This window comes from Camelus bactrianus, chromosome 3 (assembly GCF_048773025.1).
Source record: "Camelus bactrianus isolate YW-2024 breed Bactrian camel chromosome 3, ASM4877302v1, whole genome shotgun sequence".
Taxonomy (NCBI): domain Eukaryota; kingdom Metazoa; phylum Chordata; class Mammalia; order Artiodactyla; family Camelidae; genus Camelus; species Camelus bactrianus.
This window is the reverse complement of record NC_133541.1, coordinates 78,697,314-78,714,180: the sequence shown is the minus strand read 5'-3', so window position 1 is coordinate 78,714,180 and position 16,867 is coordinate 78,697,314. Positions and strand designations below refer to the sequence as shown.

The following is a 16,867-nucleotide window of genomic DNA, read 5'->3' as shown; positions in this document are numbered from 1 at the left end:
TTGTTTTCTATGTCTGTGAGTCTCTTTCTGTTTTGTAGATAAGTTTGCCTGTCTTTTTTTATTTTTAAGATTCCACATATAAGTGATATCGTATGTATTTTTCTTTCTCTTTCTGGCTTACTTCACTTAGAATGATATTCTCCAGGTCCATTCATATTGCTGCAAATAGCATTTTTTATGACTGAGTAGTATTCTGTTGTATAAATCTACCACATCTTCTTTATCCAGTCATCTGTTGATGGACATTTAGGCTGTTTCCGTGTCTTGGCTATTGTAAATAGTGCTGCTATGAACACTGGGGCACAGGTGTCATTTTGAAGTAGGGTTCCTTCTGGATATATGCCCAGGAGTGGGATTACTGGGTCATATGGTAAGTCTATTCCTAGTCTTTTGAGGAATCTCCATACTGTTTTCCATAGTGGCTGCACCAAACTGCATTCCCACCAGCAGTGCAGGAGGGTTCCCTTTTCTCCACAGCCTCTCCAGCATTTGTTTGTGGACTTTTTTTTTTTAACATTTTTTTATTGAGTTATAGTCATTTTACAATGTTGTGTCAAACTCCAGTGTAAGAGCACAATTTTTCAGTTATACATAAAGATACATATATTCATTGTCACATTTTTTTTTTTGCTGTGAACTACCACAAGATCTTGTATATATTTCCCTGTGCTATACAGTATAATCTTGTTTATCTATTCTACATTTTGAAATCCCAGTCTGTCCCTTCCCATTCCCCACCCCCTTGGCAACCACAAGTTTGTATTCTATGTCTATGAGTCTGTTTCTGTTTTGTATTTATGTTTTGTTTTGTTTTGCTTTGTTTTTAGATTCCACATATGAGCAATCTCACATGGTATTTTTCTTTCTCTTTCTGGCTTACTTCACTTAGAATGACATTCTCCAGGAACATCCATGTTGCTGCAAATGGCATTATGTTGTCAGTTTTATGGCTGAATAGTATTCCATTGTATAAATATACCACATCTTCTTTATCCAATCATCTGTTGATGGACATTTAGGCTGTTTCCATGTCTTGGCTATTGTAAATAGTGCTGCTATGAACACTGGGGCACAGGTGTCATTTTGAAGTAGGGTTCCTTCTGGATATATGCCCAGGAGTGGGATTACTGGGTCATATGGTAAGTCTATTCCTAGCCTTTTGAGGAATCTCCATACTGTTTTCCACGGTGGCTGCACCAAACTGCATTCCCACCAGCAGTGTAGGAGGATTCCCTTTTCTCCACAGCCTCTCCAGCATTTGTTTGTGGACTTCTGGATGATGGCCATTCTGACTAGTGCAAGGTGATACCTCGTTGTAGTTTTGATTTGCATTTCTCTGATAATTAGCAGTATTGAGCATTTTTCATGTACTTATTGGCCATCTGATGTCTTTATTGGAAAATTGCTTGTTTAGGTCTTCTGCTCATTTTTGGATTGGGTTGTTCAGTTTTTTGTTAAGTTGTATGAGCTATTTATAGATTCTGGAAATTAAGTCCTCGTCAGTCTCATCTTTTGCAAATATTTTTTCCCATTCCACAGGATGTCTGCTTATGGTTTCCTTTGCTGTCCAAAAGCTTATAAGTTTAATTAGGCCCCATTTGTTTATTTTTGCTTTTATTTCCATTGCCTGGGTAAACTGCCCTAGGAGAACATTGCTGAGATTTATGTCAGATAATGTTTTGCTTATGTTTTCTTCTAAGAGGTTTGTTGTATCTTGTCTTATGTTTAAGTCTTTAAGCCATTTTGAGTTTTTGTGTGTGTGTGTATAGTGTAAATCAACTTCATTGCTAAAATTTAAATACCCTTCTTTTACTTCTGAATCACAGAAATTTCTTCCAGTCCTGGGACTCCCTTCTCTCTAAACCTAAATTCCATGATTTTATCCTATCCTAATATATGTCTGGATATTTATCATAACTGAGCTGGACTACAACAGTAGACTAGAAGAAGTCTGAATATTGTTTAGCCTATGTGGTGTGTTAATTATTGAAAACACATTGGCTACTTGGTAAAATGGGTTCCCCAAAGAGACAGTTAGGCTGATGACTCATGCTGAGTCACTCGCTAAGAAAGCCTCTGAATTAATGAGAAGCAGCTATGGGTATAGGTGCGTGCCTGCATGAGTGGTTTAAGAAAATAACCAAGGAGGGGAAAGTTACAGCTATATGAGCTGACTGCTAATAATGTGAGGAAAAGGAGGAGAGGAAGAAGACATGCTTTGAACATCAAGAGTAGGCAAAGTTTTTCACCGTAGACACAGAATCATAAAATGACTTTAAGAGAGCTGATTATAAAATAATGGCTTGTCTCCTGCAAATTGTCTGTGTCTGTTAGCTTTCTACCATGGACACTAGCAGATGTAGCAGAAGGCCAAAGGAAGAGCACAGGCAAATACATGGACCAAAGAACTAACAAATGAGTGCCCTTTCCATGCAAGATTTTTTCCTCTGTGCTTTATCTGGTATAGAATATTCTTTACCTTTTTACATTTAAGTGGATTTCTAAAGTTATTAGCATGATAAAAATGTGTTTCTTACACATCCATCCCAGGCAAGGGGGATACATAATTATATTTCGCTTAAGGTCTCAGTTTTGGGAACCAGAGCAGTGCCTGACTCAGTAATCATACATGGCCCAGCAAACACATATATCCACACACAAGTATAAACTCAAATAAACAGTTCATGAACCCACTCTGGTATTTAAATTCCACTCTATGTCATTATTTTTAAGATGTTAGTCAAGATCCACAGATTCAGAAATAGAAAAATTACCATAACAGTTCAAGTTCCGTCCTTCAAGGAATTAAAAACAGTCGGTTCCCTAAGTTACTGATATGACTTCAAAAGTTTCCATGTTGACACACTTGGAATACTACATAGTAATGCTGAAAAGTAGGAAGAAAAGAACTGAAAATTGAACACACACATTAATCACAGCTTTGTAAAAAACCAAGGCCCAGGAAAGAAGACAGGAAAAGATCACAGAGTCTTATTAAGGTGAAGAGATTTTTTATAAATAGAACTACTTCTGTTATTAAAGCATTTAATTACTGTTTTAATTTAAAATAGCACAATATTCATTTTTTAAAATGTGTCTACATGTCATAACATCATAAGCTAGTCAGAAAAAGAACGAACATGAGAGGCAGTCTAACCCACTCAGTGTACAGTTGAGGAGCCTAAGACTTAAAAAAGTGAGAAAAGAACTTAAAACTGAGGTTTCCTAAATGATACTGACTTAGATACTTCCTTGTCCAAGTGAGTGGATGCAGTGTTGTGATTTATAAGCAAAATATTTATCTGGTCATTCAGAAGGCCAAAATATATTTCCCATATATATTTGGTCTTCATCCTGGGTTTCTGCACAGCTCCGCAAATCCTAGCAGTTTCTGAAGTGTCCAGAGTGATAAAGGTGTCTTTTGTTTGTTATGTTAACTTGAGACCTTTGGAAAGCACCTAAGGAGGGAGCTGGTTGTCAGTGGAGCCAACCGTGTGATTAGGAGCTGGAACTTTCAGTCCCATCCCTGACTTCCGGGATAGCCAGCTGGTCAGAAGCACAGGTTAACAACCTAGGCTCAAGAGTGGTGTCTGAAGTGAAGGGCAGTCTTGCTGGACTGGGCCTGTACCTGTGCAATTTGATTCTATCTCCAGGTAGACAATATTATATAAAGTTACAGATGTACAATATAGTGATTCATAATTTTTAAATGTTATACCCCATTTATAGTCATTATAAAATATTGGCAGTATTCCCTGTGTTATACAATATATCGTGGTAGCTTATTTTATACATAATGGTTTGTACCTCTTATTCCACACCCCCTATATTGTCCCTTCTCCCTTCTCTCTCCCCACTGGTAACCACTAGTTTGTTCTTTATATCTGTGAGTCTGTTAGCATGTACTATTTTTAGTTAAAAAAAAAGACATGAAAAAGATTTCTATCTGGTGGAAAAAAAAACCATGGGGTACCAGACTTTCTATAACTACTTCCTCCCATGAGACTAATCTCTCTTTAGGGCTTTGTTAAAAGCAAACACTAAAATGAACATCAGACACATTCCTTTAATTGCTCTCTTGAGGAAACAGCTCATCATTTTCTTATAAACAAACTTCTCTGACAATGATCAGACACGATCTGTTGTGTTTTAGAGCATTAAAAGGCCTTCAATACACATAGACACAGAAGGAGAAAAGAAAGTCACAGAGCTTATCACATGAAACTGACTCATTTTAATTTTCCACTTAAAGCGGCCTATCAAAAAATATCACACTGAACTATGAAACAGCCAAGCATTTCCCTTCATTTCTTTCCAGTGCTCATCTGGCTTTACATCATTTCACCATCTTGGCTTGCATCTTTGTATCCTGGTTCTGCCACTTACTAGGTATATGACCTTGGGCAAGTCATTCTGGGCCTTAGTGTCTTCATTTGTCAAACAGGGATGATAAACCTTATTGTGTTGCTGTGAAGATTAACTCAGTTAATACATGTTAAGCACTTAAACAGGGTAAGCACTCAGAAATATTACCTTAATAGGTAATAATTATAATATAGTAATCATTTATTATTATCATAAGGAGGCAAGGGATTAAAACGAACAGAGAGCAGTAAGAACACTCCAGTCCTTCTGTCTATGTAGAGCTGGTAAAGGATTAACTGCATTGTTAATAAGGCTAAAAGGAGATTAGAGAATTACTCATGGATTTTAATTGTACCTCATTCTCCAAATCCCAAATACTACAAAGAGTAAAAGCTTAGCTGAAATGCCAAAATCCTATTGGCAAGTCAGTAGGAACAAATTTGGACACTGCTGAAAACATTTTACGGACCCATGCTGCACAGGAGGACAAAGTCCCCACATTACTATTGGATTGGTACCGATGTGGACGTAACCCACTGGCCGGCCCTCATCCAGACCACCCGGCCCTAGTGCCTGGTACTGGCTGCCTCCACCTTGTTGGCTTATCTAGTTCTTTCTTTGCTGTTTTCTAAAAGCAAGAGCAGGAACCAAAAACGGCCAAAGGATAGCATTAAACACGTGTGAAGAAAACCAAGTTTGAGCAGATACAGCCCTGGGCTACCAGCATTCTCTCCCTCCCAAATTGAGTCATCATTCACAAAATCTAAATGTTGCCTGACCCACAGACACGACCAAACTGCAAATCACCTAAGCACTTTGCCAGAAAGAAATCATGTAAACTAAGGACAGTTGATGGGATTACATAATTTTTTGAGGCAAAAGGAAGACATCCTAAAGATGAACTAGTTGAAAACTCGTTAAGAAGGGACAGCAGTCTTGCTATACCTTGGAGCAATGGGCATGGGGAGGAAAGCCAGCACTGCAAGGTAACCAGAAAAAAGCCTGAACCTCTGTTGCACCAGCTCTGGAACATCAGCCTCCAGACTTATGTAGGTAATTCGAGGTCTTTATCACTTAGGCCACTATTAATGGAAGCAGCTGACTGAACCCTGACATAAAAGGTGAGCAGCACCAGCAAAAACTTTCTAAACCAAACTTAGGTGAGATATTTAGATAATGGTCAGGAACAGCCCTGTTTCCCTTGCTGAGGTTTCATCTGTTAATTACATATATCATTGTTTATGGTCAGTGCTCACTTAGGAGGGCAGGAAAGAGATAACTCACCATACTATTTTTAGAATTATTTTAGACACAACACATCCATCAGAGAAAACATCCACCTTTACATATGTACTCTTAATTCAGATTCATGCTCTTAGTAAGCAAAATAGATAAAAATGCTTTTCTGTATATGCATTGTACAACCTATTTATATATTTTTAAATTCTTTTTAAGACAAAGTCCATATTTATTATGTGTAACATGCCTTCAGAGGTGTAAGCAATTAACAAATATAAAAAATAATGTATCAAATAATATGCTACCCAACTTTTACCTGAATTTACTATTATACATATTCAATTGTTATATCATTAAGAAATAAAAACTAGCAAATAGGAAAAGCAGATATGAGGAGGAATGCCACATTTTCCATGCCTTTGCGATATTTGTCATACTTTCAGTTATTGAGATTTTCTTCTTCCATCAATGACTTTAGTTAAACTGTATCATTAGGATGGATGTTACATTCTCTTTGATGGAGTTATAAATTGAGCACTTTTGACACTATTAACTTTTTCAGGCTCAAAGGTTATTCCTGGTTAATGGGTATTTTAACACCTTCACCATGTCCATAAGTTGAAAAATGTCAATTTCCTGCAATAGAATGGAGTATAAATTGTGCCTATTATATTTATGTATTATAGACATGTTTGTCTACCATGAACGAGATGCATTAAGATAGATGAGAAATCCAAAAAGCTTGTTGGAAGTTCTGCAGTTACTTATTCCTACGTCCTGAGTTCCAAATGACATACTAAAGTACAGGAGGTAGCTTCTAACAGGGAATAAGACTCTCTGGCTTAATCTTCTTGATTTTGCTATAATTTTTCTTAAGATAAAAAGGAAATGAAAAAAATAAGATTATTCACTGTCAGTACAAACCAAAACCTGACTGGTTTATTTTTTTCCACCACATTCTTGGCGGTGGGGATGAAGTGAGATGGCCAGGAAGTCCCATCTAGGTGACCCACCACAGACTGTCAGCGACAGACTCACTCCCATGCAAGCATGTACTGAGCACTGACGATGCCCTGATGCTGCTGAAGCTTTGGGGCCAAAATGGTGATGCTCTAGGACCCAAAGTCAACAGTTAAAAAACAGCTCCATAGCGGAGAGGGTATCGCTCAGTGGTAGAGCATATGCTTAGCATACATGAGGTCCTGGGTTCAATCCCCAGTACCTCCATTTAAAAAAAAACAACTAACAATAAATAAATAGACCTAATGACCACCCTACTCCAATCAATCAATCAATCAATCAATCAATCAATCAATCAATCAATAAATAAAGCCAGCTCTGTGCATAAGCAGCACACATGTTCTTGGGGAGGGGTCCTGTGAAGGAGGTTACAACAAACTGGAAATCTCAATGGAAACAAAATGAAGTATAAAATAGATTTAATATTTTAAAATCGTTAGTTAAAATTATGCCCAGTGCATAGAAATATTTACACCACTGACCCAAAACATAAGAAAACCACTAGCCATACCACATATTTACAACTTGGAACAACAAAACTTTATTCTACTTTATTGCTCTTAATATGCTCATGTCTTGAGTTGCTGAAATAAGTACAGGAGAAAAATAAGACAATGAATAAAAAAGAATAAGTGGAAAGAATAAGTGAAAGAAAATACTACTTGGGAGGTTTTCCCTTTATCATTTACAAGTTCAGTGGCCTGGAGTTAGAGAACCATGACTATGATTAACTCAGTTTTCTTCTTGCTAATTAAAAGTAACCACCCTTAATTAAGCACTTACTGAGATTTTGATTCTGTACTAATTGTCTGACATACACTATCCTTTCCTTTTACATATGAGAAAACTGAGTTTTATAAAAGTTAAGCTATTTGCCCATGGGTTAATTCAGCTAGTAATGATCAGGTCCATACACATACGTTTCTGATCACCCACACCAAAGAAACCGGGACACACCAGTGATACTGTACATGGTTCACATGTAACTTCCTACAGTTCAAACTGGCCAGGTGACGTAAAATTAAGTAATATTATATGTCTTCAGAGCACTGATTTTACTACTGAAACCAGCTGTACCCATCAACAGGATTTTAATTTTAATGAGTTGATTATATTACTAGACTTGACAGTGCATCCAAAAAAGCAGTTCATAATAAAACCTATAGCAATAAAAAGCTCTGAGATGTGCTGTTGGTAAAGAACAGAAAGGAATCTACTTCTGGTCTATTTACTTTGTTTTATTTCTTACATGTAAGTTATGTTTAATAACAAATATACCAAAGTTCAAGGTAGATTTCTTTGAAGCTTGAAAATGAAGAATACGGATCATAATGTTTATAATCCTTTTTGATACAACAGACACAAAATGTGACCGTCCGCAGCACAGGACTGCTTTTGGCTGTGTCTGTCAGAGAATGTGAAGTAGAAATTCTTGATAGCTCAAAATGGTTTTCCTATTTCCTGTTACCTCTGTTCAAGAGTCTACCATTGCAAATTTGACTTTTACAGTGTGTCAAACTAGAAGGAAAAAAAATCACATTTTAAAACATGAACGGTAGTTTGTTTCCATGCCAATAAGGAAAAGATTTTTCTTCTTCATGGGAAAAAAAAGATCAGAAACTATAGGCACTCAGAAAAGTACACTTGTTTTTCACTACAGAGTAGGTATGGTTTCAAAGCAAAAGAGAGAGGACCAACAGCAAGAGAGAAAACAAAGAAAGAAACAAACAAGCAAAAGAAAAGAAAAAAACTAAATATATAATAAAGCCAATTTGCTTATTCACTGTTTATATCATGCCTAATCCTTCTCCCCACCCAAAAAAAAGATACGATCGCTAGCAGTGGATATACAGAAACTGTCTTCTAAGACGACTATACAAGAACAATGGAAAAAATATACCATGCTCCTTTACTCTGTAATATAGTATTCTCCTATAGAATAAAATGATTGACCCAATGAAATGCATAATATAAAATAAGCTAAACTCACAGGCAAATGTATTTTAAGATGGGTCTATAAAATACCTCTAATGGAGACTGAATTACAAAAAAAAAACAAAAAACAGTTATTTAGTAGTCAAATACTTTGGTGTCGAATTACAGTGATCTTATTCCCTAACTACCCACCACTTTATTTTTTAATGCAAAATGGAGGCTTCAGTCACAGTCAGACATAAAGCACGAGGAACACCGGCAGTGCGCAGGCCAGGGGAGTCAGGCACCCCTAGACCTACACCTGGCTGTGCCTCAACAGACTTGTGACCTGAGTCATGTAACTTCATTCTGTGGCCTTGGTTTCCAAATCTGTGAAAGGTGGCTGTAACTCCAGCAGCTTGACTTGTAAGACCTCTCCTAGCTAACATTTTATAACTCATTTTATAACAGAATGTATTAAACTATTTGATAGATGGTTAGAAAAAAATAACACCGAAGCAATAAAACAGCAGATGTGAATCCTGCAGGGACAACCCTCTGTCAATAAAATGACGGCTCTGTAAATATAATGTCGTAAAGTTTACCTTACCCTCAAGCACCCTTACAACCTACACAGCAACCTAAACTGAACTTTCCCAGACAGAGGAGGGCTCCATCAAGATGCAGAGAGCAGTCTAGAGTTACCCCTGACATGTAAGGGACCCCGCCACTGCACCACCTGGCCTAACTGCCCGCAGCGGCAGGATATATACAGTAGCCGTGTGAGGGGGCGGAGGATGGCTCCACGCCAGGAATCACAAGCGGGAGCGAGTGACAGAGCGAAGGCAGGACAGCTTTCTACAGCCCCTGCTTGTATTTCAACTGCTACAGAAAGTAATCTCATTAGCAATTTTTGAAGTTGTTTTTAAACTTCTGCTATACTAATTTGTTGTTCTCAAAATGAATTACTTGGTAATCTTATTGACAGGCACTAAATACCTTAAAATGTCCCATTTATATTTATACTTGATTTATATACTACCCGAGGATATTAAGTTGAAAACTCACTCAAAGTCAGTCCTGAAAAAGAAAACTCTCGGACAGGGGAGATGAAGGCATCTCAGAAGGACAAATAGACCCTATTTCCAAGACGTTCATGAAGAGAACAAAAAAGGTCATTACAGTTCATAGGGAGCACTCCAAAGCAGAGTATCAGGAATGAGCTTTCCCTCCACAATTGTTTTAGAGCCCAGAAACTAGGCTATGAATAAACCATTTAAATTATTCATCTTATTTGCTCCACAGGCAAAGGAGAAGAACAAAAACTTAACCAAATTGCTGGCTGTAATTATCCGCAAAATAGCCACAGGTTGTTAGAAGGATATTTTATTAGTTTTTCAATTTTCACCACAATTCCTTCATCTTAAAATAGTTCAGCAATACTAGAAGTCATACTAAGTGAAAACACAACCAGTAAAAAGCTGACAAAGGTAATATGTTTAAATGTTTAAGTCTGCAGAGTTGTTTAAGGCACCATCTACAGAATGCCAGTTATATTTTTGGACCCAGTGCCCAGCAGGCCAGAATATTTGCATGTGCTTCACTCCACCCAGAGAAGGAACGTGTGGGCATGCGCTGCTCTGCCCTGAAGCACTTTTAACAAAGAACACACAGTTGCAGAGAGACAAGCTGGTGTAACAGAACATAAGCAGCTTAGAAAAATAGATATTTGCTCCCAAGTGCCCATGATTAAAAAAAGAAAAGAAAAAGATAATTACAAGTTTTTAAAAAAACACAAGCAAACACACACACCACTTAGTAATGAGTCTATGAAGAGAACCACAAACACATCCTCCAGCACCATTAGGGAAGCCTCGTTCTGCTTCATGTGACTTGCTTCCGAGAAACAGAAAGGGTTCAGAACTGTCAGTCACACATGGCAACTTGCCCAAACTCTCCTGGTAGTGAGCCTCTCTGTTCAGGAGTCTACCCCTGCAAACTGTAGATTTCAACTCTTTTTAACCTATATTCCCTCATGTTAGGTGCTGTGCATCATTTGCTAAGAAGGTGCTGAAGCTTTTACTTGTGGTTGATTGTATTATGACTCTTGTAGTAATTCTGACAGCGTTTCCTTCAAACATTACCTGTCACATCTCCTTTTCTGATCTGACCTCATAGAGATCATCCCCAAACATCTCCCCCTTGAGATTTGTTGCCTTCCTGGCAAAGAACTAAAGGCAAGGCCGTATTCCCTTAGGAGATCCAATTCAGTGTGCCATCTTTAGATGGGCTTGCACTGGTTAAAAAAAAAAAAAAAAAAACAAACCAGGTCTCTGCACATAATGATTTATAATGCTGCTGTCGTAAAATGCTACATCGCAGCTACTGAGAGAGAACTTGTTAGTAATACATTCTAACTCATGTTCACAAAACACTGCAAATGACTACATGTGCAGATGTGTGATTTGGGATGGCAGTACCTTATTTGAGAAATACACTGCATGAAGTTCATGTATTTGTATTAACAGTCAAATTGATAAAAGAAAAAGTTACATCAATAGTTAATTTTCATCTCTATATATGATTATGGCTTGTATCTGTGGGACACTCAAAGAGCCATATGGGAAGAAATATACCAAAGTTAAAGACATGAACTGTGGGGTCAGATTCCCTTGGTTTAAATATTAGTTTCACCATCTACTGCTGTGAGACCTTAATCAAGTTACTGCTCTCTCTTTGTCTCCTGATCTGTAAAACAGGAATATATTATAGGGTTGTCATGAAGGTTAAATGAGCTATATTTGTAAAGCACTTAACCAGAGATATTTAAGTGTTGATTAAATAAAGTGCTGCACAGGTGTTCATCAACCCTGCAAACAGCTAAAAGCAGTAACACTCTTTATACTGATAGCAAAAGCTTAAACTGGGCTGATGAGGACAGACAAGATAAAATGACACATCACTGAGGTGGGTATGAGATTGGAAAAGTGTTGCCAAACATCAGATTAAATATAAACATTAAAATGCGGGGCTCCAAGCATATTTAATGTTTTCTAGCTTGGTACTAAAATATGCCTAAATGTGCTTTCACATTCCTGTGTAGTAACAGGAGGCTCCTGGCCAAGTCTGGCCTGTGTGTGACCTTGGAAAACCTTGTATCTCTCTCTGTCCCTGGGTCTTTTAAAAACTAAAATAATCAGACTACATGACTAATCTCTAAGGCCCAAGTCTGAAAGTCCCAGAGAGATGGCAGCCTAATCCTTAAGAAATATACAAAGTTAAAAAAAAAAAAAAGAAAAGTAATAGACATTTTTATAGAATTTGAGCAAAAAAGGTTGCTGAGTTAGACAAAAAGCAAATCCTCCTCCCTTCCCTTCTCTGCAGGGCAAAAATAAAACCAGAAAACAAAGTCATTAGACTTTCCCCCATAATTCCACTTGAATAAGGAAGCAGCGACAGGAACAGCCCCCACACTCCAGGACCAGTGGGAGGAGGCTACTCTGGGTCTCAGGCTTGGACTGTGTGTGTGTGAGGGTGCTCCTGAGAGGCGTCTCAGACTCGTGTCTGTGCAATGCCAGGAAAAGCATGGCTGCACCAGAAACAAAGAGCCACATGTTATATGATTCCATTTGTATGAAATGGCCACAATAGGCAAATCCACTGAGACAGAGAGTAGACTATTGGTTTCTGAGGACTGGGGTGTTGAAGAAATGGGGAGTGACTACTGATGGGTACGAGGTTTTCTTTTGGAGTGATGAGAATATGGAATTAGATTGTGGTGTTAGTTGTAAAACTTTATAAATATACTAACCACTGAACTGTATACTTTAAAAGGGTTGCATGGGAATTGTATCTCAGCAAAAAATAGGGAAAAGGGCAGGTCTACCATAATAATAAAGGTTCCTATTATTATCTAGCAGTCTGCCTTCTCTTATCAGAAACAGAAGAAAGTAAAGAGATTAAAGTCACTCTGTCAACAGCTCTTGATAATGAGAAGGCTCAAATTAGATTTCAAATTGCCTCTAAAGGGTGGCCAAAAAGTCTTGAAAACACAGAGGCAGAGGATTGAAGGCCCTGCTCTCAAAGGTAAATTATGTACACAGAAAGTAAGAGTAACCAGTAGGAAGGAGCTACCTGATAAGGCACCGCTTGCCCCTCCCTGAGCACTGGCCAAGTGCTCCAACACGCCAAGATCTGATGGAAGCCAGGTGCACCTGAGCCCCACCCAGAGGTTTCCCAAGGTGGTGAGCCACAAGAAAAACTAGGAAGCCAAATGAGCGCTTCCAAATTTTACTTCTGCACTCTGCAGCCTCTAAGCCCAATACTGACTTAAGCACAGCAGTGGGCCCCTCTGTGGTGGCCCAAGGAGAGGCAGCAGCAGGAGCAAAAGCTGAAAGGTGAGGAAGAAAGGAATCAGCAACAGTTTGGCATTTGATGTTTGATAAATAGTTGAGCTGTATTTTTAAAAATAACTCTGGCTGGGGAGAATTCCAAGAGACAAGAACAATTAAAGTGATCACACTGATTTGGGAGCTACTGATACCACCATTTTCACAAACTTTCTTTCTGACAATTATGCAGTTACATGGGCTAAGCAATGAACAGACTTAATTAGACTAATGTAAGGTGACTGCCTGAATGTTGACCTACTGGGGATCTCTATGCTTTTACTGTGCACACAACCCTACATCAGCTTGAACCTCCTTCACAAAGCAGAGGCCAAGTGGGCCTCTGCATGATGCCCAGGGTCAGCAAGCCATTCTCTCCCCTTTTTTCACCCCCTGCTTCAAATGTAACAAGCACAGGTTCTGCTGCTGCTGTGCACCAAGGCTTCCCACTAGAGCTGCATGAGAGATTTTTTTTTTAATTCCAAAACCCATGCCACACCCCACACCAGTTACATCAGAGACTCTGGGGACAGGGCCCAGGCATTTTTTTAAGGCTCCCTAGCTAATTCCAATGGGCAGCCAAGGCTGAGAACCACTGTTTTAGGGGAAAGCTGAACAGAGACCAACCTTCACTAACCTCCCTTATGATAATAGAATCTTGTGTTCATTTTTAAGGTAAAAGAGTTGAGTCTACAAAAAGGAAGCATCCTATGAATAAATACTAATCTAGAGATACTCATTAATTATTTCCTAAATTATTATTTAAATCATTAAATTTCCCTTTATTAGATTTTTTAACACTTTCAACTCCTAATAAGGTGTACTACGAATGTCTCTTTTCCTCAGAATATACAGATAGAAAAGAAAATAAAGTGTATCTACTTAGTAATAGAATAATTCTAAAATATATAAAACCTATTTACTTGAACTACTCAGAAACATGACCATATCTACCATTTCATAGAATTCCTAGCAATAGACAGGGACCTTTAGCTTCTTGTAAGTAAAAAGGGCCAATAATATTCAATTGATTGTGTAAAAAATGAATGAAGGAATAACTTAAAACAAATGATAAAAAATTGAAATTATTTTAAAATATGACTTAAAAATTGGCTCCTACTAGAATTTGTGCCAGGTCAAGGAGAAGCAAGTTCAAGCTCTGTCCAACTTTAGTCACATCCACTTCTACATACATAGATTTACACATCCCACCCAGAAAGGGATTTTTACTTTTCTAAAGCCCATACCAATGATCTAATCACACCAAATAACAAGGTTATGTTTCTTACAAGATTATGATATGGAAGAAATGCTCTTCTATATTTTTAAAGATCCATAGTCTTCACTAGTTAGAAACAATTCACACAGCTGGAAAGTTACTAAATTTGATCAATAACATCTAAAGCACAAACCTGAAAAATGCTTCAAAATCTTTCTTACTAAAAGAACTCTTACAAGTAGAAGACACAAACAGAAGAAAAGTAAAGGAGTGTTCTACTAAGTTATTTTGTCCATTATCACAGACCCAGTGATATGCAAGCTGTTCTGAATCATTGCTGCTTACAAACTTTGTATATACACAATCTATTATTTTATAGAAAACTGCTATTTGTGTATCTTTTCCAATGATCTGAAAGCCAAACCAGTTTTTCCGGTCTGTCTTCAGAATCATTTGGTGTACACATACAGCATGGACAGTACTTCAGCAAGTAGTGCTAAATGTCGGAGAGGATCTCCAAATTCAAAAGCAAGCAGTGTCCTATTAGCAGCTAGATTTTCTGGAATGTCACTATGTGTATGAACCAGACTAATTCAGTAACTACTACTTTGGTAATTTCAATTTAAATGTTCAGGTCACAACGAACTTCTTCTAAAACATATTACCGCTTTCTAGTTAAATTGTAGTCTGGCTTATGATAGACTCAGGTGTCATAATGTGTCATCTGTGTCTTAGCTTTCCAGCTGAATTTTTTTTCCTCCTTTATTTTTATCCCTATGGTTGAGGAAAGTTGTAGAGACCAATTCAATGAAAGTAAAACCAACCAGCTTTCTTGGGAAGAGCTATAGAGTAAAACAAATTTCACTTGTGGGGTGGAATAATTCCTATTTGAATGAACATTAAAATGAAATTGTAGAATATTTTCAAAATAAACACTGTAGAGTAAAAACAATGTCAACTAGTAGAAAATTCAGGTTGTAATCAGATAAGATTCATTTGTAATTTAGATTAATTATATGAGTCATTTATGTAACCAAGGAGATATATTAAGGATGCATTTTATAAGGTTTGTTTTTGTTTCTATACCAGGGTGTCTCCCATTTGCCTGTAATAAGTGGCCAGTCGTTTTAACATCAAGAAGACAAAATTTCCCCGTGTCTGAATTAACATTAACTCTGAATTAAGGAAGCCCTAATTGCTGGGATTTTACTATGTACATAAATATAAGGTGAAATACACACTAAAATAATTCTTAAGGAGAAGGAAACGCCTCTCTGTACCGGTTGAGATCTGCGACCGGTAAAGGTCGACTTCCTTCTGCCTTCATTTGTGCCTCCGTTAGAAGGCAGACGCCCTGCCAGAATAATCTGATTGAACATACATTTCGGCTAGTCATCAGACGATCAGGTGTCAAGTCAAGGCTCCAAAATGTGTAACCTTAAGCAGTCAGTTACTACTCTCTGGTCTTCGACCGCTCTCCCGGAGGAATGGGGATGTACAGCAACCAGGGCAGCTCTGGACGAGGAAAGGGGAGTTAAGGGGAGGAAGGGATGGTTGCAGGGGGGAGCCACTTACGAGATGTAGGCTGGGTAGCCGAATCCTATCAGGTTGCAGAGGAGAGAGGCTCCATAACCGAACACCAGGTACAAAGCCACCAGCCCGATGACACCTGTAGACATAAGGAGAGAAGTGGGTCGGGTGGCGCCACAGGAGCTCCAGCCGGGCAGCCCCTGCCCACACCGCAAGGCTTAGCCCATTCAGGCGACTGAGAAAAACAAACCGCGCAAAGGCTGGGCCTGCGCCTTCGCGGGGCTTTGCCTGCGGTCTGGGGATACCTGGCAGCCCCCACCTTTGTGCCCTTCCTCCCGCAGTCTCTTCTCCAAGGGCCCCCGCAGTGCGGCCCACCAGCCGGGGGAGCCCGACCCCCCAGAGGGTCTGGGGAGGCCCGGATTCCCGCGCCGGCCCGCAGCCTCTCCCCTTCCGAGGGGACACCCCTTCTCCGCGCCGAGCTCGGCAGAAGGTCTGGCTAGGACCGTGTACTCCTCCACGGCCCCCGCGCGCCCTCCCGCAGAGGCCGCGCCACTCCGGGCCAGCCCTGCGCTCGGCCGCTGGCACTCGGCGATCGGCCGCGGGGGCAGACACGTCAGCGCCGGCCAGTCCCCGAGCCCCACGCCCCGGGCGCCCCGCCACCTCGCTGCGGGCACAGACCAGCGCTTCCCAGCCCTGGTTTCCCCGGCGGGGTCTCCGGTCTCTGGCCGGTCTTGACGGCCAATTCGGTCCCCGAGGATGCCGCTCGCCCCGTCTGTCACCCACTACCCCGGTCCGTGCTGGCTTCCCCAGCAGCGGATACCGCAGCTGTTCTCGGGGCCGGGCAAACGGCGGGACCCCGCGGGCCGCAGCCCTGCACCCACCCAGCGCGATGTAGCTCCGGTTCACGCCGGTCTTGGCCTCGAGTTTGGCCAAGAGGTCTGTCATGCAGTTCTTCTGGTGCAGAAATTGGTCGAACCTCTGCCTCATGGCTGCAGACATGGCGGGGACCGTCGCGCTGCCGCCGGGGCTGCTGCTGGTGCCGGCTGGCCGCGGAGCGGGGTGACTGGGGCGGCGGCGGCGGCGGCGGCGGGCGGGGCGGGAGGCGGGCGCGTTGGTGCGTCGCTGGGCTCCCTCCGCGCCGCCCCGCCCCGCCCGCCCTCTTTCTCTCCCGCGCCCGGTGCTTGGCTGCCAA

The 16,867-nt window shown here is 40.1% G+C and overlaps 1 protein-coding gene across 1 annotated transcript in view; it reads right to left on the bottom strand.

Annotated features, from left to right (window-relative positions):
* REEP5 (receptor accessory protein 5) overlaps nucleotides 1–16,773 on the bottom strand; it is a 28,564-nt gene extending 11,791 nt beyond the window's left edge. Inside the window, exons 1-2 of the mRNA XM_010971488.3 lie at nucleotides 16,557–16,773; nucleotides 15,721–15,814 (exon numbers count right to left, since the gene is read on the bottom strand). Of these exons, the coding sequence (XP_010969790.1) occupies nucleotides 15,721–15,814; nucleotides 16,557–16,674 (212 nt within the window). The 5' untranslated portion in view covers nucleotides 16,675–16,773. The remainder of the gene's footprint in view (nucleotides 1–15,720; nucleotides 15,815–16,556) is intronic.
* Between the last annotated feature and the right edge of the window lie 94 nt (nucleotides 16,774–16,867).